The sequence below is a fragment of the Lethenteron reissneri genome, chromosome 22, assembly GCF_015708825.2.
Source record: "Lethenteron reissneri isolate LAM-NWPU_2019-01 chromosome 22, ASM1570882v1, whole genome shotgun sequence".
NCBI lineage: Eukaryota > Metazoa > Chordata > Hyperoartia > Petromyzontiformes > Petromyzontidae > Lethenteron > Lethenteron reissneri.
In genome coordinates, this window is record NC_083800.1 from 8,358,088 (window position 1) to 8,385,853 (window position 27,766).

General features: G+C 41.9%; 1 protein-coding gene across 3 annotated transcripts in view; it reads left to right on the plus strand.

The window, feature by feature from the left end:
- LOC133345597 (hsp70-Hsp90 organising protein-like) overlaps positions 1-24,730 on the plus strand; it is a 67,453-nt gene extending 42,723 nt beyond the window's left edge. For 2 of the 3 annotated variants that reach the window (XM_061556509.1, XM_061556510.1), the window contains exons 8-15: positions 377-518; positions 4,933-5,037; positions 8,845-8,935; positions 13,779-13,857; positions 14,558-14,635; positions 16,458-16,560; positions 17,929-18,035; positions 19,542-24,730. In XM_061556509.1, coding sequence (XP_061412493.1) covers positions 377-518; positions 4,933-5,037; positions 8,845-8,935; positions 13,779-13,857; positions 14,558-14,635; positions 16,458-16,560; positions 17,929-18,035; positions 19,542-19,683 — 847 coding nt within the window. In that variant the 3' untranslated portion in view covers positions 19,684-24,730. The remainder of the gene's footprint in view (positions 1-376; positions 519-4,932; positions 5,038-8,844; positions 8,936-13,778; positions 13,858-14,557; positions 14,636-16,457; positions 16,561-17,928; positions 18,036-19,541) is intronic. The other variant, XM_061556511.1, reaches the window with a different exon arrangement.
- The last annotated feature ends 3,036 nt before the right edge of the window (positions 24,731-27,766 follow it).

Below are 27,766 nucleotides of genomic sequence, written 5' to 3' on the forward strand. Positions count from 1 at the left end.
CAGGGGTGGTCCAGGCACTGTTAGCGAACCAAATGTGCCCCCCCCCCCCCCCAGTTTTGTAAATAGAAAAACTTCACCGCCAACCATCCCGAGTGGACCGGCCAGATGACCGACCCCACGTGACCCGCAAGGGAATGCTGATGTAAAATCGTGTGTGTCTTGCGGCTTTTGGCCATATGAGGATTATGGTATGCGGCTAGAAAGGTCAGGAAATTTGGACAACCGCCGGACTGTAACGTTAAATGGGGATGTTTAGGATTTTTTTAGGTCCTGCGCGTGTTTGTGCATGTTTGTGCCTGTTCCTGTCTCTGCGTCGTCTCTTTGTGTGGGACTTTGATCTCGCTGATGTGGCTGCCGGGTGCTGTGGCGTGTGCAGGCCGTTTGGGAACCGCTCGTACTGTTATGACATGCTGCGTCAGTTCCCCAAGGCCCTGAAGGATGCTGATGTGGCACTCGAGCTCTTCCCAGGCTGGGCCAAGGGACACTTTCGCCGTGGACGCGCCTTGCTCGGACTTGAGGCAAAGAGCACACATTATCTCACGTGTACATATATATACACACGAATGTTGAACTTCTTTCGCACCGTACGTAGCCAATCGGAGGTGCTAATCTACGCAGCCAGAGCAGCAGAACTTGCCCTCGCGATCAACGGATGGTGAGAAGGTGTCGCTGCCAAATCACCCAACGCATCCATATGCAGGTGGTAAAGTCGCAGCCATGCAATTGCTTGCTTGTGCCACCACTGGTGGAAGGACCTCGTCTGGGGGGGGGGGGTTCTAGACAGCCCCCTCCAGAAGGTATTTGGCCTACTATTCCATGCTGGCCACATGTCTTGGAAGAGGTAGGAGTTACCCACACTTTACCTCCCCACAGGCAACCAGCTAATCAACTAACTGTGCTTACCCATATATATATATTTCTGGGTGGACACAGATGAGAAGATATAATACACGTACCCAATGTTTAAGCTGCCATGCCGGGAAATAGAATCGAGCCGGCAACCTCGAGATTGCAAGTCCAGTGTGCTCACCATGACATCAATGCAGCATCCTACAGGCTTGTGTGTGTGTTTATATAAATATTCAAGTAGCACACACTAAGGTCAGTATTTTTATATGACATGCACCACAATTCAGTACTTGACAAGCTTTCCTTCATGGCAAATCAGGTTTGTGTTTTGATGTTTTGAATTGTGCCAAATGAAAAATTTATAACAGGATTTTGCAGTCAAAATGTTTGCAAACTCGCTCAAAGCCGCCTACATTAGGTAACATGCATTGAGACAAGGTGCTGATTTTTTTTAAAGAAAGATCGAGACGAAACATTCTGGTGCTCGGAAATCTTTGACATGCATTTGAAATTGCTGGAAGAAAAAATATAGATAAGTGTAAAATTCACACCAAAACACGTGGCGAATCCGACAGATTGTGCCAAAAACAGCGGTGCTCTGCAACTATTGGCCAATGACTTAATGCCATCGAGAACAAGGATACAGAAAAATCTTAATATGTACAATTAAAATACTTAATTTATATGCACTTGTTTCACGATTGCATTTACATAAAAAATTGTTTTACAGAAATCTAATTTTCCAGCTGGCTGAACCCTTTTCCCATGTTTGGACCATGTGATTATTTAAACCCTTGTCCACTTATGAGCAACTTAACAGCAACAGTTGGTCGCAAAGCCCGTGCATGACATGCTATTGTAAAGAATCTCCGCATTCCTTACCAGGAAACATTACCACACTTCTTCAAGGCTGTAACAACAATACTACAACAACAACAAATTAATGGAAGGAAATTGTAGGACTGGATAAGATAACATTGGAAACTGAAACAAATATCCTGTTACCCAATAATAATTGGAAAACAAGTTCGGCTTCCATTTGAAGATACATATTTACTGGTCTTTGAATTTGTAGGGTTTAAACTTTTATCGTTTTGGTCCGAAGGAAGTTCTTTTCCGCTGTGACGGCAGTGATCCTAAACATGTTATGGTGGTGTGGAGGTTTTCGGCTGTACGGCTGTAACGGTGTAACGGTGTAACGGTCAATGAGATTTGTGTTGACGCCAAGTGGCAATGCAGTATCGGTGATGTTTCATTTCTGGTAAATGTATTTCCAAAATGTTCCATAATGTGGACAAAAGCTAGTTGTGCGTAATTCTAGATTTGAAGCTTTCGTGACTGCAAGGATTCATACTCTTAGGTTTTTTCGGTAAAGTCACGTAGGTAAAAAATAAAATAAAGTTAATAAAAGTAATAATGAAAATAAAATAATAAATCACGACGTTTCGGAGGCAACACAAGTCTCCGTCATCGGGTGGGACCGTCACAGCTAAAATTACTGCATGTGCGTAATTTAACGCACTCAGATTCGAGTGAAGATCGGTGCCTTATCCCGGGGGGAAAAAATTGCTCACACTATTACCGTTCCTACTCACTGTTATTCTTGAGTAACAAATTATTTTCTCAAACAAACTATGAAATGTTATTCTTAATGTTAAAAAATAAATGAGTTCGCATTGGCGGCGGTGGTATACAGGCACCCAATGAAGGAAACACCGGCTTCATCATTAACACTACCTTGCAATGGAAAAATATGTATTAGGCTGACGTTTAATTATTTTCAAAAAATATTTTGGCCTTTTTCCAAAACACGAGCCTAGTAAGAAAATAGGCTTAATAGTTAGTATGGATATAACTGCTGACCCCGAGATAATGGTGCTTGGATATTTGCATTGTGCTGTTTGCCTTTTGGCCTAACATCGTGAGATGTAGCCATGAAGGAGGTTGTCTGGTGTAAGCTAATCAGTTTCAAGGACAATGCATACAATATCAAAGCATTTTTGTTTCCAAGTGTGGCTAATGCAGAAAAAATGCCTTGTTGATGGGTGTCTGTTGTTTGAACAACTTAACACCGGTATTCTTCTTCTTGGTTCTTTCGGTAAAGTCACGTAGAAGGGAAATAATAAAAGAATAAAAATAAAACATAATAAAATACAATTCTCACGACGTTTCGACCGCAACGCAAGCAGCCGTCGTGAGAATTGTATTTTTTTATGTTTTATTTTTAGTATTTTATTATTTCCGAAAGAACCAAGAAGATGAATCCCTGCAGTCACGAAAGATTTAAATCCAACTTTAACCGGTATTCTTGCCGGAAAGGGTAAAACCTATCATTTTTTGCATAGTGTCGTGTAGAGGGAAACCAAGAAAAAAAAACACATCATGAACACGGATTCCCAACAGAAAGACATGCGTCAGCATTTCCTGAAGAAGTGCATTTTGGTTATCTTATCTTCGATCACCACCTAAGACAAATGTGACCTTCCGAAAGCAGAAGTGATACAGCTATTGTCAGTTGGTCATATTTATTTGCATAGCGTACCAATGGCTGTGTGCTTTTTACACATATTTCTGCCTTTTTCCAGCCTGCACTGTTATTCTATTATGTTTTCATTGTTATTGTAAAAAAATATATTCTTGAAGCATTATTTTTGCCTGCACCTCATGACACATTCCTATTTCCCTGTACGGGACCCCCTTGTTCTTGTTCCGTGCTCATGCACCACGAATCTCAATTGCATACTAGCTGGGTAACTGGCTAAACAGGACTTTCTGTCTAACAAACATTGATTGATATTATCATTAAGTTTTCCCATTATTTACAGGTTTGTATGTATGTATGTTGAACTTCTTTGGTGCCGTACGTAGCCAACCATGCTAATGGTCGGTGCGCGGGAAGGACAACAAACTAAACATAAAACGTAGTTTTATAAAGGTTTGATGAGCAGAAAGACACTATAGAATGCTGACATTTTAGCCAATCCACCCATCATTAGATCAGAGCCAGAGATATTTGATTACTTACAGTTGCAAGTCGTATCTGGACGTGCATTGAGCATCCCCCAGGTCAACTCGGCATTAAATAAGCACCTGATGAAAAAATGTTTGAACATCGGGAAATGTCAACACCGATGTTTCAGCCAGGGGATCCCTCTTCAGAGAAGAGAGATGTGTTAACTGACAGTTGGCGAGAGCATTGGTCCACTGCTCTATGAACCCAGCCCCCATAGGATTCCATTCCTGACTATGGCCCATCACAGCACATTGAGAGGTAGAGTGGCAACTCTCTGGCCTCTCTATGCTGTCAAGAGGTTGCCACTCTTATCTCTCTGGCGTCTCGTGTGCTGTGGGGCACCTCGGTGGCTATGTGTTAACCACCTTGCCTGGTACACAGGAGGTCGTGGGCTCAATCTCGACCCTGACGCATGCATGCTTGGAGTTTGCACGTTGTCCCTGTGGTCGCGTGGATTTTTCTCTGGGTCCTTTGTTTTTTCCGGCCACAGTTTAGAAGAATGCGTTAAGAGTATTTGGCTGCTATAAATGTCCATGCGATAAGCCACTTTGGTGAGCAATCCTTTGCGATGGCCAGGTCACTCATGAAAAATAGCTATATAGTTTAGTGGGCCTTACTTGGTAAAATAAAAAATAGTGTTAGTAATAGTTTAATATTAGAAGTTGCCGCTCTACCTCTCTGTGCTGTGAAGAAGGGCCATGGCCCAAAACGTTGACTAACATATACCTTTTTTTTTATGCAGTGGTATTGGTGCATGTAAGGGCTTATGATCTGTGTGCTTTCTGCAGCACTGCCAATGCAGTGCTACCAAATTTTATATATTATTAATCATGCTTTTGTCACTCACAATTTATGTTGGGATGCACCAAGAACACTGAGACATTAAGACAGTTGACAGGTGAACAGTTTGATTTGACATGAACAGATTTACATGAGCAGACATTGAGCAAACTAAACCTTGTGAAAAAGCCTGCTTTTAAAGGCTAGTGCTTCTCTGTTCTGAGGCAGGTGACGATGTTAAGGTTTGTTTTAATGTGTGAGTAATCGATTGTTTCGCTCTCCACCCTTAGAAATACAAACAAGCTGAAGAAGCCTTCAAGAGAGTCCTCGACTTGGATAAAGACTGTGACGACGCTGTAGACGCTTTATTTTCAATCAAAGTTGAGAGGCTGATGGTGAGTATTGGCATATGCATTACTAACCAGTGCACTTGTTTATATTTTTATTTGAATTTACACACTGTCTGTAACGGTCTCTCCATTATTAAAGAATTATCATGAAATAGTTTGAGCTAGGTCTGTAAAATTATAAGACAAGACAAAGATGCCCCATATAGCCTTTAACAGACTGTTGGGCCAAGTGCTGTTAGCTAGCACCTGTTAAGACCTGCACGGCACATGAAGGGTGGGTAGCCAGCCCTTCACCCAGCCGCACTTATCTGCCAAATGCTGATGTGTACACACCACACCAGGGATTCGATTCAGGCGGCGTCGACCTAGGGGAGATCCAGGACTGGTTCAGATATTTGTCACCGACGTTGGCCTCGTGACAGAGGTCACAACCGGGTACCCGATACCCGTACCCTACCCGACACCCGGCTACCCTTACCCGGCCGGGTATGGGTACCCGTTTGCGACCCTGGTGCGGCCGGGTACGGGTACGGGTAGACCGTGAGTCACCGGTGAGTAACCGTTTGTCACTCATTTCGGGTATGGTACGGGTAGCGTACGGGTACCCGTGCCCGGCCAGGTACGGGTACCCGTTTGCGACCCTGGTGCGGCCGGGTACGGGTAAGGAATCAAAACCCGTTTGCGACCTCTGCCTCGTGAGCGGGAATCTAAATCGGGTCGCCGGGTTCTCGGCGCAGTGTGCTAACCACTTCGCCACCGCTCCCCACACACAAAGTTAAATATATAACGTCTCGCCCCTCCATTCCTGCAGGTGTCGACCATGGTGTTGGTGACACATTTGACAGATTTCCAGGTGTTCATAAACATCTCGGCTGTAATTTTGTTCATGCTTCTGTCATGAAGTGATGTTGAAGATCAACTCAAGCTTCCCAGTTTTGGGCCATACACTTTATCGTTCACATAAACCCAACATTCAACTGTGCAGTTCAAACTGCTGTTTAATAATTTTTCTTTTAATGAAGGACGATCCGTTTTCGGGAATACTCTCTAGTATTTGGTGTTTAATTGCATATCAAGATTGTTCATCATATACATGTTGAGTAGACGTGTAACAATCCGTCGATAAATCAATGAAAATCTTATTATTGCGCGCATGATTTACGCATTTAAACATACCCACGAGAATGAATGACTTTCTGTTAACGTAAATTGTAAATGTGATATTTTGGTTTAGGGAGCAAGTGGAAGTGTACAAAATAGACGGGAAAAACTAGACAAATAATTCTTGAATCAAGTTGCAACCACAGATTTTTTACAAATTCTAACGTCGTTTTGTGGTGCTGAATCATTATATTCCTGATGTTTAATGTATTGTGTATGCACATGCGACGTTCAAAGAAAATTCTTCTGAAAGCAGAATATTTAAAGTTTTAACCGACTCTTGCTAACTGTGAAATTTTTCAACTGTGGCGCTGAATCATTATATTCCTGATGTTTAATGTATTGTGTACGCACATGCGACATTCAAAGAAAATTCTTCTGAAAGAATATTCAAAGTTTTTAACCGACTCTTGCTAAATGACATTTTTCAACTATCGCTTGCCACAACCAGCACTGATTCGCTGTCACACATCCTGCGAGTTATTACGCAGCTGTAATCTTCCAGGTTGGCACTGTTGTTTGGGCGCTTGACTCAAGTTCAAGTTCATTTATTAGGTATAGCCCTGTGAGCCATTCGGCTCTTGAATCGGGTGCAATCGCAACAAACAAAAAACTAAAACATGAACAAAAAACATCTTAAAGTGAATATGTGACTGAGTGCAAACAGAAAATCCAAGAAAAGACAGGAAAATATTGCAAAAAAAACACCGTACACCAACGCTGTGTGCAAAAATCCCAGTGGGATGCAAGTCAAACAACCAACAACAACCACAAGACAACTTAGATTAAGGCCATCAGTCTAACTCTGTACTACAACAAACAAACATGGCTAAACCAATACACTTTTCGAATCACCAAAATAAAGCCATAAAAGCAATGAAACAGTGATCATAGGAACTGACGGAATTTTCACAATAAGTGTCATAAACAACATGTACTACCAAAACCCTGCAGCCATAGCTGGCTGCATGAGTCACTCCACAACAGCAGGAGCATCAATCGGAGTATTATAATTTTTCAATGCACCTTTAAGATCAGCACACTAAATCAAAACACAGATCATACTTTGCAGCGATCATCCGGAGCGAAACATTGTATTTTAAGCCACTAAATTGCAGTGGCAGCAAACTCGCATTTCGTCAGAGGCCAACTCGTCCCATCATCATTATCCCCCTGCAGTCAATAAAATGAGCACTGCTTTGTAAGAAGTCAATCGTGGTTACCCGAGCGAGAGAATGGCCCCCAACATTGTAAAAAGTGGTCATTTACACCTTTGGTTCCAACCACCAATAGTGATAAACAGAAAGACACTTTGGCTCTGAATACACACGTGGGAGGTTGTTAAGCTCACCTAATTTTAGGCTGGGGTTATTGAAGTAGAGTGCATCATTCTTCAAATTATGGTCATCCTATTGTGCGCATGTATATATCGTATTTGGATTGGTACGTTAACGGTTGCATGATCTGAGCGTTGCAACATCATTAGAGTGAAAGATTAAGGACTGTCCTGAGCTTTTGATGTCCTGAGTGCATTAGCCGGGGCGTGGTGGTACACTCCTTTGATCCAGCACGCTAAGGATTGGTTAATCATTCACATTTGAGAATACCGCTGGATTGCGAGGTGGTCACAATATAGCACTACAGCAAGCAGGTGTAGAGTCCATCTGTGTGGGCGAGATGTTAACTACCTCACCTGGTATACAGGAGGTCGACCATTCTATCCCGAACCTGATACCTGTATATATTTGGAGGTTGCATGTTCTCCCCGTGGTTACGTGGATTTTTCTCCGGGTCCTCCGGGTTTTCCCTCCATATTTAGAAACGTACGTTTAGAGTATTTTGCTGCTATAAATTTCAAAAAGCCATTTCGTTGAGTTATCATTTGTGTGATAGCCAAGTTGCTTCTGAAAAGGAGTGATATAGCTCAGTGGGCCTTACCTGGTGAAATAAAAAAAAATTGTTTTGAGATTTTGTCGGGGTTTACATGAAATTGTCGAAATATCCCAATGCAGTGTGCTATTTTAAAATAAGAGCTTTGAGACTGAGGATTTCCTGAATGAATTCCATTCTAATAATTATAAGCCCATGAGCAAAATCATTTGAATTCGTCTGATCTCATCAGATCTCAAAAGCTCAGCAGGTTTGTGTTTTGCCTTAATAGTGCTTGCATGAGTGACCACTGTGCAGGAAGCAGGTGGCAATATGTTGTTGCTGTGGGGTTACGTTGTCAAAAGAAGGCAGTGCAGCGACATCCATGTTGTACTGTACTTTTCTGCAACGTATGTGTTCCCTGCCTTCACCAACCCACACTGATGGCAGGGGGGTGGGGGGAGGCTCTCATTAAGAAACAGTGGATTGACACAAAGGCTTGTACACGTGCAGCATGCACAAAGTGTTTTAAATGATTGATAGTTTTTCCTTAATGATTTGTGTGTTTAAAAAAACGTATCGGTGTAACACTTGCTGTATAGTACCCTATGTAAATGTGTGCATGTACAGCACTTCAATCCACTGCTGGATGAGGGCCTTCCAACGCCGTGCAGGTCTTGGGGATTGACCTACTTCAGCACCTGGTCGGCAGTGGGTTGACCTGGTTCTCTCAATGTGCAACATTATATTCACTCGGAAAGTTCTGGTAGTCTGAGCAGAACCTCTTTTTTTTTTTCTCACGCTCATCTCCCACCGTTCCAGGACCAGGGCTTCACACGCGAGGACTCTGAAAAGGCTCTGAATCAGGAGGAATCTTTTGAAGCGGCTCACAACTTTCTTGTGAACAGCACTGGTATGTGTGAGATGCCTTTGTCCATTTCTACCCAAGTGCCCCTTTTATGCATCCACCCCTTAATGCTCGATTCTTTGTTCTAACTCACAGCTTGTCCTCTCTTCACGGGGTTCTCGCTTGTTTTGTCGCAAGTTTAATCGATTCCTTTTCTTTTTGCTTCCGTTTTATTTACAACACAATGTCCTTGAATGTCCTCCGTTTGGCCTTGCGGACGCTAGCCCGGGTGTGCGTGCACAAGTACAGCACGAGCTCTCGAACTCTCTCTCTCTCTCCACGGCGGCTGTAATTTGCCAATTCTCCAATGCAGCCTACGCTACTTTCCCACATCATCAACCCCAGCAACTACGACTAATCGCGTTTCTCACCTTCTGAAAAACAGTAATAATAATGCTGTGGACAGGATCCGCCCATTTTCGCTGCACTGCAGCCAGTAATACTAGCCGGTTAATAATGGTCTTTAACGATAACAGTGCATTGCCTTAGGAACGTGTGATCATTGCCTGTTGTGTGGAGCAGTCGGCATAAGGCAAATATGATATGAGGATGAATCATCACTCGGACCTATCAAGGCCGTAATCTTGGTTTGAAAACCCAATGACAACCGCATTCATTCAGAGTAGATTTGTTTCCTGACAGTGAATTTGCATTTCTTTTTTGGAGAATTTCCAATCGGTGCAATAACAAAGCCTATTTTAAAAGGCCCAATATAACGCGTGGTTGGCAGTCGTATTTTCTATTGCTGTGTCTGGTATGCAACCCAATACATTGGAGATGATTGTGGCTTATTCAAAGTCACCGAGGTATGCAGCAGTGCATCAATTGCGCAAATGATGTGCACATGTTACGTTAATGCGAATAGATTTACAGCTATACAAGTGAGGGAGGAAAAACAACAAACCCAAAAGAAGAGTAAAATCGCTCGGAAAAAGACAACCCGTAAAAACAAAGTTTTTCACTATAAATCCTTTATATGTGTGGCGGCTAGAGTCCTCTCGTCCTCTGGCTTGAGATGGCTGCCACCTATGGGTCAGATGATTGCCTGCCACCATTAAGCAATTGGTAATTAAATATAATTTTTTTTTTCCTAAAAAGTGTAAAAATTTTGAATTTTTTTTTTCACGAAAATAAATTGTCACGCACAACGAGTCTGTGTTCAAAATGTCAGCTCGATTGGATCACGGGAAGTGGGTTAAAAAACAACCGAAAGATTTGCACGGTCGTAAGCGCGCAAGCAAGCAAGTGAACTTAATATAAAGGATTTAAAAAATAGCCAATTCTCGATTCAAATCGTGAATTGTGATGCTTGTTTGGATTGTTTTATGCTCATCTGTTTCACTACGTAAAACACATCCTAAGTATTTACATAATTTAATATGGCATAGTTGAATTTTTATGCTTACAATACACGCATGATCTTAATAATCAATTATTTCTGATTGAGTCAAAATTTTGAGTGGTTATATATTTGTGATCAAGGAACCAACAAGACGGCACCGCGTGACAATAGAGCGTGATCCATTTTACTTATTATTTTTGCAAAGGTAAAGGTGCAGCCCTGCGATTGGTTGCTCGTGACAAAGCTGGTGGAAGGGCCGTACCACGACAATAATAGCGAGAAATGTTATAGAAATTAGCTATTTGCAAAGCCTCTGGATATCGCCTACTAATCTAATAGCCCTTATTAAAAAATATTATAACATTCTCCCCTGTAAGATATAAAGCTACCGCTCTGTTTAGAAGAGGTTTTTTTTTACATCAGTGGTGGGTTATTGATTAATGGAACACGCTGTAAAATTGAGACTGTAAAAATATTATAGCAAAAAAAATATTATAACATTCTCCCCTGTAAGATATGGAGCTACCGCTCTGTGTAGAAGAGGTTTTTTTTACATCAGTGGTGGGTTATTGATAAATGGAACACGCTGTAAAATTGAGACTGTAAAGATATTATAGCAAAAAAAAATTTGAATTGGATCACGACCGAATCGTGACAATGCATAAATCGCTGAGGTCAATCGATAGGTGTGTCCCGAGCAGTAAATGTGTCCCGTAGAATATAATGCTTTCATTCACGTTCGCGTTTTTCAATAAAGCTCTGCCACCTTGCGTCAGGAAGTTGGTTGTGCGACATCCTGGGACGTCCATCGTTACCGGGCAAAACAAATTGTAAACACAAGTTGGTAGCACATGTGATCTATGGCATTGTTCAAAACAACCCGATGTTATTTGCTCTACTCAAGCTCAAACAATAGCACGTTTGCTGCCCTGTGAGGGAAATGTGCAGCTTTAAGGGGCAAATTTACAGTCACTTCCAGCCAGGTGGGTCAGTGCCAGAATGAGCGGCTTACAATCAGAAAGCTGCAAGTTCATAGCCTGGTTGGGGTTTGACCGAGCCCATCATCCCTCCAGAGTTGCTCAAATAATAAGTATCACTTTAAATTTCGATTTAAAGCTTTCGTGACTGCAGGGATTCATCTTCTTGGTTCTTTCGGTAAAGTCACGTAGAAGGTAAATAATAAAAATAAAACATAACATAATTCTCACGACGTTTCGGCCACAACGCAAGCAGCCGTCCTCAGGTGAAGAACAGGGCTGTATTCAGACGCTGTCTTTCCGACAGACCTGTTCTTCACCTGAGGGACGGCTGCTTGCGTTGTGGCCGAAACGTCATGAGAATTATCTTATTATGTTTTATTATTGTTTTATTATTTCCCTTCTATGTGACTTTACCGAAAGAACCAAGAAGTAGTATCACTTTGTTGGAATGTCAACAATAGTTTTCCTATGGATAGACCCCCCCCTGCCTCCCCATAGGAATGCAGAATATCCACCACTCTGGCCCTGAGCCAGTGGTGGATAGGAGTACCGCCTCTATGCCCCTTTGAGAAGCAAATCGCTTTGACTTTCTTGACTTAAAACAGCATGTGGGAAGGGGGGTAATAAAATCCCTTTAACGTGTTTTATGGAAATGGTCACTGAAAATAGCTTTACCTATGAAACACATGGCATTTTAATGTCGCTTCGGAGGGGGATGATACGACCTGAAGCAGCATTAATGGCTGAAAATACAACAAGCACAAGAGCAGGTAGCAATGTGCTTTGATAACTATGTAATCGCACCTCGGATTAGCATGGTTGGCTACGTATGGTGCAAAATAAGTTCAACATACGCAGGTGCAACTACTATTTTTGAATTGTGTAAATTAACAAGGTGCCTCTAGACGCTGTGCATTTTCACAACGTATGCAATTTGCTTTGAGCACATTCCGTCCAGCACACACATCTCCTACTTGGCAGTTTTGTTTGAGTCAGACGTGGCATTAAATTCTAATGAGGTTAGGATGAAATCTTGACTTAAAGCTTTCGTGACTGCAGGAATTCATATTCTTTGGGTCTTTCGGTAAAGTCACGTAGATAGGTTCAAAGAGAACAACAAAAAATGCGTAATTTTTTTTTTTGAACCTATTTACGTGACTTTACCGAAAGACCCAAAGACTATAAGGTTAGGATGGTTGATGGGCAGATGATGACGCGAGGTAAAGAAGCAGCTCATAGTTTCCGTATTGGAGACTTACACAGAGAGCGTTGCCCTGTGTTGGCACTAAAGCACAACGGGCAAAGCTCAAATTCAAATATTTTTTTGTCACTGACGCGGTATTTAAATTACAGTCAGAAAGGTCTCCCTGGTCAATCGAGAATAGGGCAGTGCTGGCCTCAACGAATGGTGCTTCAGCCAGTGGTGAAAATTCCACATTTCAGGGGCAGGAGGCAACATAATCCGTAGGAGAGCCGTTGTTGACGTCCCATGAAGTGGTGTTAAATTTCATTGAACGTGGAGGGACGAAGGGCTGAGCTGGGCCCACAGGTTTTTGCTCGCAAACTTCCAACCGTGAGGTACACGCTCTAACCACAGTAGTACTCTAACGCTTTAGTAAATGGGTAATTACAAGTGCCCATATGCAATCAAATCACCGTGAATATTCCCAATCCAATTCTATCTTGGAAGCTAAGTAGGCTTGATCCTGGCAAGTACGTGTATTTAGGACTGCCTGGGATTACAAAATTTTATATAATTGGTTTGTGAGGAGCCTCGAGGTGGCAGTCCAGAAAAGGAGTCTTGAATTTTATCTTTGTGGAGCTTTTGAGTGTTATTTATCGTTATATACTTGGTGGGTTTTCTCCGGGCTCTCTGGTTTCCTCCCCCATGCTGAACTCTCTGTCACGGAGTTTGCCAAATGTCTCTGAGTGTAACCCTCTTGAAAACTAAGTCATGAGGCCTCTTGGATAAAACAAAGGGGTATTGTTATATTATCATAACAATTCGACACTGAACGTTAGGTGCGATTTCTTTGGTAAATCCAAGATTTTTAACAGCGATGCAAACTTCCATTTTTAGTTCGGTTCTGTTATTGGCAGAAATAAGTATAACCCGTAAAAACAAAGTTTTTCACTCTAAATCCTTTATATGCGTGGCGGCTAGAGTCCTCTGGCTTGAGATGGCTGCCACCTATGGGTCAGATGATTGTCTGCCAGTATTAAGCAATTGGTAATTAAATATTTAATTTGTTTTCCCTAAACAGTGTAAAATTTTGGAGAAAAAAATTTCACGAACATTAATTGTCTCGCACAACGAGTCTGTGTGCAAAATGTCAGCTCGATTGGATCACGGGAAGTGGGTTAAAAAACGACCGAAAGATTTGCACGGTCGTAAGCAAGCACGCAAGCACGCAAGCAAGCAAGCGAACTTAATATAAAGGATTTAAAAATAGAAGTATTTCTGCTGCTGTTGCTATTGTATTGTTTCAGCCTAATGGCGCATTGATGTTTGTGTTTGTCTGTGCAGAGTACCTGGAGACAATGGACATCTCGAATGGGAGTGATTCGGATATTTTTCACAATAATCACGTGGGATACACGTCCAGGTAAAAATTCACGAATTAATCGACATGTAGAAGCTGCCTTCCCCAATCTAGTGCACAGTGGCGGTGTGGGCAGTGCTTATTTCTGGTTACAGTCCTGGGTCAGTGATGGAAAGTCCACATTCCTATGGCAGGTGTACTCGCAATTATAGATCTGTATCAGCAATTCAGCACTTATGAAAAAAAATCAGTGACATGTTTCCAATTGCACAGAATACAACAACAATACCATAACATGTGACTGTCTAAATCCATATTAACAAGTTCCGTGTGTGTATTACCACACACACGCTTAACTTGATGGAATCACACCTCGTATGACATTATTATGTCCGTCAAATATGGTTGTCATTATACTTTCTTTCACACATTAATTTCAGGTTGCACTGCTTCTAAATTTACCGACAAAGGCTTTATAATGAGAAATAACAAAAAAGTTATCATATGCAGCCCTTTGTCAATGCACTGTTGGATGAAGGCCTCCCCATGCAATGTCAGTAATGGAAGTTTTTTTTACCATACTTCACCACACTTGTAGTGTGGGTTGGTGGAGGTTGAATGCCCAGGACCGGTTAAAAATGATCGCGCAATATGCGATCCGTGGCCAGGACTCAAAACTCAGGGCACCAGGTTCATGTCGTGGGATTTTTTCCAGATGGAATAAATGTAATCAACGCGGGAATGCTCTGCGGTTGTTTTTCAGGATGGAAGCGAACTCCCTGTGGATCGGGAACGTCACGAGCAATGTCACAGAGAAGGCCATCATGGATCTCTTCAAAAGGCACTGTCCTCACATTTTATATGAATCATGTTATTCCATTACGTTACTTTCAATTCACATCTGCTGCACTTTTATTCAGCGTAGGAAGACAATCTGGATGATTGATGTGCCGGTGGAGAATGGCAATATTTATTTAATAATCATTACACGGTTTCCGTTAAACTGTAATGTACATTCTAATAATAGTGAGTGCTTCTAATTTAATAAACACGAAATAGGATTTGATTTGTTTGAACGTTACATTGCTTGTTATTGCGCCGCTAAATTAGATTGCCACAGTTGCGTGTCATCCATAACACAATGAGCGTGTGTCACAGGTTAAAAATGTCTTACCTAAAACATTGTATTCTCACTAATATACACTGCATGTACTTCATTTGAAACACAGTGTTAATAGCAACAGTGACCCCCACCCTGAAATTCCAAAAGATGAATTCAAACTCTTTAAACGCTGCGAATTCGGTGACATTCAGCAAGCCTCTCCCCTCCACTCAGTCTGGCATTGCCCACTACGCAAGCCCAGCCATCCTCTCCATTATTGTTAAGACTCTTGCTCGAAACATCAGCAGTTGAGTAAAAAGGCCAGTGGTTGAACCGTCCAATTCCTTGCGTCTTGGTAACTGTAAAAACTTACTTATTAACCGGCTAAAAAGTATTGTCCACCTGCCCCAGGTATTGGAGTTCCATCTGTTGGGAAGTGTAATATCATGCCATTGATCATGTCACCTGGAACACACCCGATCTCGTCAGATCTCCGATGCCAAACTGGGCTGACCTTAAGATAGTGCTTGGATGGGCGACCACCACGCACAGGTTATCATAGGGCTGCAGTGACGTGTGGTTGGCAGCAGAGGGCAGTACAGCAAAATCCATTGGTGTATTCTACATCTCTGTCCCCACATCAGTACCCCCCGACTTAGCTAACCCGCGCTGAACAGATACTGCATTGTGGTCAAATAATCCCAGCAACCTTCTCGGTGTGGCGAGGCTCTCACCGAGCAGTGGATTCACAAAAGGGCTGTTCATGTGCACATGTAAATGATATTGTATTGCATTGGCTATAAAGCTACTCGCAGCTTGCGTCTCACCCTCTGGTGGTGGCAGCATTTAGCCTCTGGCTCTCCGAAGCGCGGGCGCGCTGAAACGGATGCCTCGCCATCTCCCTGCCCAATGCGGTGTAGGATTGCCGCGGTTCGAGCCCAGTGCGAGTGTATCAATGAATACCCCCTGCTTCAAGAAAGACGTTTAAAGTTCACGTCACATTGTTGGAAAAAAGGGGCCAAGTGTGGTGGCGTCACAATCCAAATTGACGAAATTGCTAAATTATTCGCAAACTACATCATTGTTCTTGGTTCTTTCGGTAAAGTCACGTAGAAGGGAAATAATAAAATAATAAAAATATTCAACAATACAATTATCACGACGTTTCAACTGCTGTGGATTTCACACTTGATGATGATTGCTTGTGTTGCAGTCGAAACGTCGTGAGAATGTTATTGTTTTATATTTGTATAATTTCCCTTCTACGTGACTTTACCGAAAGAACCAAGCATATGAATCCCTGCTGTCACGAAAGCTTTAAATCAAAATTTAAACTACATCATTGTTAAAAACCGCATAGCAACATCACCCTCTCCTGGCAGATGAATGCCCCTTTGCAGGCCAGTGCTGCGTTCACCTGGTGCCACACAGCGGGAGGGGTGTCTCTGTTGACCACCCTTCACATTGTAGTGCGCGGCAGGCATGGTATAAATATTAAACGGTGGTCACGATGACGATGCCTTTCCCAACATTTAATGTCGTACGCCCGTCGCCCCGGCAGGTACGGCACAATCCGGAGCGTGCGCGTCATGCACGAGCGCTACTGCGCCTTCGTCAACTACACGAACGGCGAGGCGGCAGCCAAGGCCATGTCCGCACTGCAGGTTCGCTCCGTCGGGGCAGCCCATAACCCTGCAACGCCTCCACAACCAACCCCGCCGCCCGTCGAGTCCTTCGCCCAGTGACTGATTTAGAGCACATCAATTATAATTACAATCACGGCATCATTGTGAGCTGAAATTACAACCACGTACATTGTGATTGCAACTCTTTATGAATGCGTAGTTGACCCCATGTCTGATCTATCAGTGCAACCAAAGCACTAAAGTATGAACATGTATTTCGGATTTGGGAGCAGTTGTCCAGTCGGTCACGGCTTGCGTCGGTGGTAAGTGGCAGCAGAATTTGTCCTTGGCCTAACCTAGGTCCATCAACTGTTGGATGAAGGCCTCACCCTGCTGTGTCCGGTCATGGGGGTTGTTTGATCATATGGGGGCAGTACCGGTTCAGATATCGCTCATCATAGATATTCGCCATGGCCGAAAATCTAAATCGGGTCTGTTTAGCCTTAAGTACCTGGTACTTGGTGCGGTGTATATATATGTTGGGACTACAGAGACAAAGGCAGCCAGTAATGGTGCTGGCTACATCACCCCCTCGTCCACCATAACAGCATGAATGGATGTTAACCCTGCATATGGTTGTATAAGGCGGTCTTTGTACGCACCCAAGAGCAGCGCCATCAATTATTTCCAATGGTTACACTTTGCGAGTGTTCTATTTACAGTAATATAGTAATACTTTATACTCTTTGGTTCTTTCGGTAAAGTCACGTCGGTAGAAAATAAAACAATAAAAATAATATTCTTGATTCTTTCGGCAAAGTCACGTAGAAGGGAAATAAGAAAATAATATTAATATAAAACAATAAAAATTCTCACGACGTTTTATATTAATATTATTTTATTATTTCCCTTCTACGTGACTTTACCAAAAGAACCAAGAATATGAATCCCTGCAGTCACGAAAGTTTTAAATAATAATAAAAATAATGTTTTATTTTTCTACCTACGTGACTTTACCGAAAGAACCAAAGAGTGTGGATTCCTGCATTCACGAAAGCTTCAAATCAAGATAGTAATAATTTATAAATAACTGTTTAAAATAGTAATGTAGTATTTCACCTCGAGTCTGCCATCACACACATTGTGTGACCATTCTGCCCAAGCCTTTTTTTAGCCCTTCAACTTTCAAAACTCCAGATAACCACACCTCCCTGTGGAGACGCAAAACCAAGAGTTCGGGTTATATTTGCTTCCAAAGTGCAATTCGAACAATCAATGTAAGGGAACTGCATTGTTGCAACTAAGCTTGTCCAGTGACTTACCCTTGTACAATTGTTCTCCTTGCCCCCCCCCCCCTATTCAAGCCGGTCTTTATCTATGATCTGCTTTGTCCGTTTCCTTCCGCAGGGCTGTGAGGTGGCCAACACTAAGCTTCTCATCAAATACCCGGACCACCACCCCAGCAACACACCGAAGGCGGAGAGCAAGGCGTCGTCTAACATTCCACTCTCGGGGTATCTCTCAGAGCCCACATCGTCATGTCACTCGCCTGAGATGTGTGCCATGTTGTCAAAAAGCACGATTTGGTATTATTTTGTATGTGTTCCAATTAAGGTTGAAAGTGTTAAAGCACTAGCTCTGTTTGTCCACACTTCTATCTGTAGCAGGGAGTCATGATGAAGGATAATCCAATTAGAACGAATCTTGAGCATGAAGTGGTCTTGCGATTCGGGACTTTCCCTATATAAAACCGGACACATTTAAAAACAGGATGCCAAACATCTGTAAATAAAAGCCAGCATTAAATGGATGTTTTAGGCTAAAATGATATCACGTATCATGTGATTGCCTCGCCTCTGCAGATGGCATCATTGTGTGACGTCATCTCATTGTATGGCTTGAAACTTAACGGTTATTTTTAGCCAATTAAATACTTCGAGAACAAACGCGTGTTGTAATGTATTTAGAGAATCCATTCGTATGCATGGTGTTTATTCCTTGCTTAAAATGCACTGCTGTTTGTTCATGCGTGTCACAGAAAAACAAGCTAAAATGAGGTTTAATTAAAGTCGAAAGAAACTTTAATGAATCTCTACACCAATGGAGGTTGCTCCTGCTCTGTCGTTTCGGGGTCTAAAATGCCCCTCCGCGAGTTGTCCACATCGCCAACTCCTGTCCCCGTGTTTAAATCTTTTTGTTCCGAGTGTTTGTCCCACAAGGAGGGGTCCGCTCTCTGGATCCTCCACAGTTGTCGATCCATCACTGTCTCCACAGTAGCACCGCACTTTTTTCATCTACTTATGAACAACTTCTAGCCTTTTTACGCTATTTAAATGTAGATTTAAATTCTTGTCACCAGTGACTGTCATTAAACTTCCCTTCAATGCCTGCTCATTCCGATACTGGACTGCATAAGGTTCATATTTGTATGTATTTATGGCATGTAACATGTATGCATTCAAATATTAAGATCAACTATTTAGCAAATAATTAATGCACGAAAGTGCGTCACGATTTATACTTAGTATGAGTAAATTACATGCCTACTCTTTGGTTCTTTCGGTAAAGTCACGTAGGTAGAAATAAAATAAAACAAATCACTTTCTACCTACATGACTTTAACTGAAATGACCAAAGAGTATGGATTCCTGCAGTCACGAAAGCTTCACATCAAGCTTAAATTACATGATGTTGCAAATTAGACAAATCCGAATAGTTCCGAAAACAAGGCCAAAAGTGCGTGATTCTCAAATAAAATTGCGACCCCAAAATCATCGAAATTCATTGAATCACTGGGGGGAATTTAATCAAGACATTGATCATGAATTGTTACATTAATCATGAATCAATGCTCACCTTTTTAGAATCCGGTTTTTAATCTGCCATTGGTTGTGTGTATTGCCCAACCCGAGCTCGACACCGTCCAGATAAACTTCACATTGCGGCTATAAAAGCGGCGGTTTTTTATCGTACGGTGTGTGCGCGTGTGTGCGTGTGCGCTTGTGCATCCCATGTGACAGAGACAAGAAGCGTGGACCAATCAATGGGAATGAGTGTTATTTCTGGCGAACGACTGGATGCACCTTTGAAGACCGTTGCCGGTTTCGCCACGTCCCTGAGAACCGATCCGTTGACCTCAAACCGTGGCAGCGCTTCAAATAGGTCTCGTCTTGTCTCGCAATCTCTCACGTCCTCGTTCTAACAGCAATGTAAAATGAGGGCCATCCTAGAAAATGTTTTAATCCTCACACATATATATGTATATTTAACACGTAGGTTTTCACAGCCAATATTACGATTCTTAATACATTTTTGGGTTAGGCCACATAATTATCGGACCCTTCACCAACAACCGACACAGCCAGATAAATCAATGATTGATTCTGTGCAATATTTTTGTATTGGTTCAGCTCACCAGTAAGGTTGAAGAGCAATTTACAACCATATTTCGCAATTGGATACAATTACGAAATTTACTTGTGAGATGTGTTCTCTAACTTGTGAGCTGTCCAGTGGTGGAAGGTCTTAACAGCACAAATTTAGTCGGATCATTACGTGGCCTAATTCTAAATTCTATCATAAATTAAAATATATATATATTTGTTGTTATGTAAAATTGCTGCTAATTTCTTTGGATCACTTTACAAGACACTTTTCATAGTTTATATGTAACTCCTCCCCGCAGATGGCGGGGCACGATCAACGTTAATTCATTTTTCTTATTGTGGTTATCCCACTGCCCTATGAACCTGGCGACCTGAGTTCGATTCTTGCGGGGCCCACAGTTACATCAATGGCAAGTGATGTCCGAACCAGTCTTGGATACATCCCTTCACCAATCTGCACTGATCAGCATGATGAAGTTTGGCCAAAACAATCATGATAACTGACATGGTATGAGGAGGCCTTCATCCAGCAGCGGATAGATTCGAGGCTGTAAATAACATTATCCACTATCAACTGAACCTTACCTTCTAGACAATACATTTTTGTGAGAGTTCAAGTTTTATTACAGAACGCCCCTCATATGAACCACTGTATAGTGCAACGTTTATAAAGCAAAAGCGATTAAGTGTTTTCAAGCAACGGGTGAATTGTGCATATAAATTATGTCAAGTGTTGCTGCAAAGCTCGCAAACAACAAATACATTTAAAAATGAGAAAACAAATTTTACTCAACGACAGATCTTGAGCATTTCTTATATCACACGAGTAAAAGCTACTGTTATTTTAATACAGTTGTAATATGTCTTTGTGTGAGGGACTGGAAGGTTTTTCTTTTTCAGGGTGGGAAAACTGCCTTAAAACCTCATTGAATTCATGTTGGAATGTTCGCACTGGGGAATTTGTACAGGACATGATGGGTCAGTGATCAGCGGCTGGTATTGTCACTGAAAAAGCCTCCACATTTTGTCGTTGGTTAGTGTTTGCTGTGTCAACAAAAACAAAATGCCAGCAGTGGATATTCAGGTGTTGCATCATTGATAAGTGTTTTTGTTTGCATCGGTTTTTACCTGCATTGCACTTTTAAAACAGCTGTAATAATCTTAATGTTGTCCTCTTGTTTTAAAATGGCTTAAATTGCAAGGGTGCACCAGATTGTTGTTGACTTCTTCAGCACTGTATTTTATGTTAACGGTGAGAATGATTGCAGGTCAATGAAAATCTTGAGACCTTAATTACTTGGCTTGAAATAATTATTCAGTACCTGGCACTCGCCACATTCTGTAGTTTGCGTGCAACTATTTAAAATCATTATTGTAATCATGTCCGCTGATGATCCTCAGAGCAGCTTTTGTTTTTTCCAATATTCTTGTCTATTGAGTTGCGCTAATTATGCTAATTCAATCCAGGATAAATAATTATGGCACAGGCTCCCAGAACATGAACTCTTGACATGCATTTTGTCGAGGGCAAAAGCACAGATCTCACAATAGATGCAATAATACATCCGATGAAGAACGAAACAGAATTTAAATTCACGCAAAAAAATATTTTGTTTTTTTATTCTGTCGGACTGTTGGCTTCCCAGACATAAGTTATACAGCAAAATTTGAATAAGCAAATGCAGGACCTGTTTGGACCTTGTGGGTTTTATCAGCAGAGTCAAGCTTGCAAAGAACTGGTGAACAATCTTCTAAGTCTGGAAGCAATAGGCCAACAGACGAAAACACATTTTCTTTTCGTGTGGGAATTGATAACGACTTTCCTCCCAAATTCCCCACAACTGATCAATGAGTATTATACACACGCATATTTACACACACACAGGTACGACTGTGGCCCAAAATGTAAGTTTATCATGTGCATATGTTGTTTTTGTTACAATGAAGAAACATCGGTGTGTAAATTTTGTCCTAAAGTTAATCAATTAAAATGACAAGACGATTTTAAGCCTTAGCAATTACAACATAGTGGGCATCGAAGCGATACCCACTTGACATAATGCTCGGTTTTATGTCCTCGCAAACATTGGTTACATTTAGTATGCATCCCTCGCCAATTGCACTGGCATAAATGTGGGATAATATCTAATGCTGAAGGTAACCATGAGTTATTGAATGCAGATGCCTTCTGCATTTTATTGTTATTTGAAGAAGTACACTAACTTTATTTTAGCCATCGGTGGAAAGCCATTATCCCGATTGCTAACACGTCCGGTGTGTACCGTATTTCGTCTGCTCCGTTGTGTTCGCCCGACCATAAACATTACAGTTGCAGTTGCAGGAATTAACTTAAAAGCAGGACGTTTGAGCTTCAGTGTCGTCTAGCAAGCGGAGTTGTGTATTTCTCGAAGGTGACATCCGTATCAGCTTAAGGGAAAAAATATATATAAAATTTCCATTGGTATTGTATTGTAAATATCCACAGTGTACAGCGTCCCAAATATATTAACGCATTAATTTGTCATGATGCGTGCACATTTTGTATTCGTTGGGCCACCCAACAGTTTTGAAAGCAACGCAGACTCTTGAAACTGTTCATCTCCCTTTTTTTTTTACTCGCATACGGTAAGAGGGTGGAAGACACATTTGCACGGCAGGTTTAAGTGAAGCCATGTGCACAAATTCCAGTTTTAAAGTCACATTTTCCATACTGATCGGCCAGGTGCATGCGTTTGTCACGACCGACGCGTTAAGAGTGGTGCGGAGTCGAACGCGTTGTGGGGAAATAAAGTGTAACAAAAATTCCGATATTTAAGAGCGCAAACAAACAATGCACTTGTGTGTGGCGATGTGCGTGTGTGCTAAAAATTGGAATTACTTGAAACCCAGAGTGCCTTATGTGTGAGTGTAGCACGAGAGACCAAATTTGTAAGGTTGAAACAATCAAGGGATTTGTGTTTGTAAGTAGCATTCATGAAATGAGCAAGTATATATAATAGGAATGTTGCAATCGTCCTAGCATTAGTTTTGTAACTTTATTTGTTATGTAACTATTTTCTTAGTGTTTCCTCGACTATTTTAAATTATAACAAAGGTATATAAAGCAAGATTTATAATATACTATACGTGTTCGACTAAACATTAACGTATTTCCTTTTGTGCTTAGAAATAAAGGGGGGGGGACTGCTGCCTTTCTACTCGAGATGGGTCATTCCTTAGCAAACTCACTGGTAGAATAATTCTGTATCGGCATGGCTGCAGCCACATTCCGTGAGCCACCTCTCATCCCTTAAGCATTCCTCGCTTGACGGTCGGTGCAAGAAATAGCACGTCCTATACGTTCAAAACTGGACTGATCGTCGCAAATTTGGGAAGGCCGCGTTGATAGCCCCACTGGTTTATACCATATGCGCCGTTGTACAGAATGTTTTTTGTCTTAATTTGTTTTCTTCCTTTGTGTAATACGCAATGTATTATTTTGTTATTCACATTTGTGCTTCATAAGGAATGTTGCGTTTCAATCCGAATATCTAGTCCTTGTTTAATAGCAAGTTGTTGATACTGTATGTTGTACTGGCTAGTGCAAGCTATGAGCTGTATTAAAACCAGGTGTTGCGAACGTTTGCTTTGTTTACAAATACGCCGATGTTTTAAATCTTAAACCACTAATTGCATTTGCCGTTGTGAAATGTGCATCGCAGCGCAGTGTCCCACAACCCTGATTAGAAACGAGTGCAGTTCTCAAACAGTTTATTTGAGTAAAAAAATGTTTTTTTTATCAAGGTATAAGAATTCGACGTTTTATAGAAAACAAACTATTGATTTAGTTCGGTAATACATCTTAATGCAGGTTTTGATACATTGGGAACATTGAGATTAGTATATAAAAATGTATTTTTCAGGGCTGTCAAGTGACATGCATTGCATTTATTACACGCATTTCAGCCCTTTTGCACGCTCATATGATAACGCACCAACACCATGTGCAGTATGCCCAGACCCTTAGGTCAGGGGTTAAGGAACCTGCTATCCATGGGCCAGTTATGACCCACAACTTAATTTTAATAGGCTCACGGCCCCTTAAGCTCTTTCACTTAAAATTGACCCGCAAATATTATTTATAAATCACTGCAAGCATAGGTACTTTCTGACCCGCCCCTACTGGACATTGTAAAAAAAAAAGCTTCATATCTCATCGGATTTCTCCAGGATAAATAATCCTTATCGGGTACGAGAGGGTTGTATTTTCGACTTGTGAACATCAGTTTCACATTTTTGCATGGTCATTCACCTCTCACTGCAGGACCTATTCCATTGACAACATTTACCTAGGTGTGTTCATGTGTTGTCCATCACAAGTATTTTTAAATTCCTAGTCGGCCCTCCGTAAGGAAAATATTCCAAACCCGTGCTTTAGGGCGACATGCAAATGCACACAAACTCCGAGCAAAACGCGCCTCGCATAGAAAACCAGGCCAAAAGCGTACACCAGCAACCTCTAACCAGACCACCAGTTTAGACAAATTAAATTTACCACCAATGTCGCCTCAAAATAATCACGATCTTTAACTCTGCAAACTTGACAGTCCTGTAGGGTTTTCCCCAAACACTGTACTTTTAGCATTTTTTTTCTTCAAAGTATTTAAATCACTAAGGCTCCTGCATGTTGCAGATATAGTTTTATTTTGTATGGTCTGTTGCAAAGATCCGTTTCATGTTGTGTGCTACGGTACAGTTTTGTTGAGAATACGCCATCGACCGTGATTTATGTCTGACAAGTGGTTTGTTTCTTCATCCACTTGAAATAAACAACATCCGATGTTTTTCCTTTCGCGGTTGTCTCTTCGTTTTAGTAACGTAAGAAGGCCTCGATTATCGTACGTGCTTGTTTAAAAAAAATTACAATTGTAACAATAACAGTACGCATTTTTCAGGGATTGGTAAACTTTGTACACGTCCATTCACTTCGTGCCCAGTTTTATATTTACTTAATGCAGTTCCCAAAATCTGTTCGACCTAATGTCAACCCCAAAAGTGCACATTCATCTTTGCAAAACGAGCTTGGTCACGTGTTGGCAGCTGGACAATGGTGGAGTCGGTAATTATTCTTGCTCCTATTCTATACAAATTCTTTAAAACAGGTGGAGTCACAATTATTAAAGCAATCATTGCACAACACCATTGTAATATATCTGAGAATGGCTATTCTTAGCCTAATGCAGGCATGTGAGGAATGGTAACAGGTTAGAAAACCGGGAATGCTCAGGTCAATGAACTAACTGCAGTTTAAGCTCCGGAGGTTGCGTTGCAGAATTAGCAGTGCTCCCTTGGGGCACATTTGTTGATGTATCACCTGCCTCAATAGAACGGCCAAAGCCACGTCTTCCTATGTACACCGATTGCATATCGTGCAAATGCATAAAGGTGAAGGTTCAGGGTAAAGTGTGCTTTTGGAATTGCTGAATACAAAAACACCTTTTGACGTGATCCGAATTGAATCTGCAAGTTCCACTTTTAAACTACAAGGGCATTATAGTCTTAGGCTATACATGGTTGTGGCGATGATTTGTAATCTGTACGAATCTGTACGTGTAAAAGATCCCACGACGAATGTACTTCACAAGTAGAGTTTTCACGTCTTTAGGTACAAAAACAATTGGACATATCAAGAGATGGAAAAAATATATCTCACGGTGCCAGAAGAGGGGGGAGCACTACATTTAAATGCGTCGTCTTCAGCGGTGTGTTATTCCGTAACTGACGACAACCAGGACTTTTATTCCGTCTGCAGGAAGACTTCACCGATTTCCCAGGACAACGGCTACCTCAAAAAGAGGGCGATCCTGGCAAAACCCAAGACGGTTGGCTACCGTCTTGTCGCCACAAGAGTAGCCCATTGTCAGCAGATGGCGGCAGGCAAGCGTTGAGAATTTGCTGAAATTGAGGACACCTCCGTGCGACCGCCCGCCAGGGTTTATCCACCGGTGTGCCGAGCTGGAACGGGGCGGAGGGACCTCCAGACAGAAACATAACATCGTCTTGGTTCTTTTGGTAAAGTCACGTAGAATGGAAATAAAATAATAAAAATAAAACAATAAAATAATTCTCACGACGTTTCGGCCACAACGCAAGCAGCCGTCCTCAGGTGGAGAGCAGGTCTGTCGAGTGACTTTACCGAAAGAACCAAGAAGATGAATCCCTGCAGTCACGAAAGCTTTAAATCGAAAGAAACATAACATCACTTTTGTGGAGAGCTCGCTCGGTTGTCGAGGGCAGCATGCCAATAAGTAATTCAACTTAATTGCGAAAGGTTGACCCTTGATGAATAGGAGCGTCCGAATGTGTCTTGAAGATTTAAATGTTCATTCGGTGCACACTGCCAGGTTCGACATACGATTAACGAACGCGAACACTGACAGATAATGGAACAACTTGAAAATGTGCAAAAAACGCGCAGATTAGATGCATACTCGCAATTACGCCGAGAGACAGAAAGAGGGGCACATTGATCTGGTAAAAAACACAAAATCAGAGACATTGATTGTTAAGACGGCAAGTGGGCTTTGGCAGGACACATTGTGGCTACAAGGGATGATGGCTGGTGATTGAGACTAAAGACGGAGTGGCAGCAAAAGTATAGAACATGCCTGAGAGGATGTCCACCGTGGAGAGCGGAGGTCCTCCTAAAATTTTAAGATTATTAATTGGGGTGTATTATTTCGATTTAAAGCTTTCGTGACTGCAGGGATTAATCTTCTTGGTTCTTTCGGTAAAGTCACGTAGAAGAGAAATAATAAAATAATAAAAATTATGAGAATTATTTTACACCATTGGAACCTCATTTGCCAGTAAAAAATATGATAATTTGTAAAAAAAAAAAAAAGGTGTCAGTTTTGTTGCCAGATAGAAGGGTAAAAAAACAATTATCGAGAATTATTTTATGTTTTATTTTTATTAGTTCCCTTCTACGTGACTTTCCCGAAAGAATCAAGGGGATGGGGTGTATTACATTAAAAAAACCCATCAAATGTATTTTCAACCGTAAATAAAACACTGGACTAATGTTTGTGCTCGTAAAGGGGGCGTGGGTGGGTCAGAGACGATCACCCCTCTCGCTGGATCCAGCCACGTGGTGGGTTAAACCATCGTGAGACAAAGCAGGGACGAGCTCGGATCTGGAGGGATAAGCGAAGTCTGAGGCTTGGCATGTTCCTGCCTCTGTAGTAGTAGTAGTGCACCTTTTTTTATCGTGTATCTGATGCCACATCTACACCTGCGTTCACACGTCCCGGGACACCGCCGCTTATCGGGCAAAGCGATCGTAAGTTCAGTCACGCTGCTGGGTCAGTGCAGCCGAGTTCCGAGCTGAGGTTGTGGAAACAACGCATACGTTGGCATGGGAACCAATGGGAACCAATGGGTATTTTTTCCCCCTTTTTGAAGACAACACACCTCTTGATAATGTTAATGCCTCTGGCGAGGCTGGGATTAGTGGTTGGCCCCCACTAATCTTCAGATTGTGGTGCACGAAAGGCTGCTTAAACACTGTGACCTCACTGGGTAGGTCTTGAAGGATTACCATTATATTTTACACTGAACCAACAATGTATTAGCTCTCAGACCTGTATCACTAAAGGGCGAATTGTGGTGCCCAGAAGCTTCTGAATAGCCGATGGCTCTTCTTGATAGATGGCTGCACACGCGCACAAACACACACCACCACTGCACCCAGCAGACACTGCGTCTCTGACAAATTCTCAAAAGGACTCAGAGGTTAGGGTTGTGCTTTTTTATGTCGACATTTAATTAACACACACTGTCACCATCAACATTACGTACTTTTCCCAACACAACCAGAT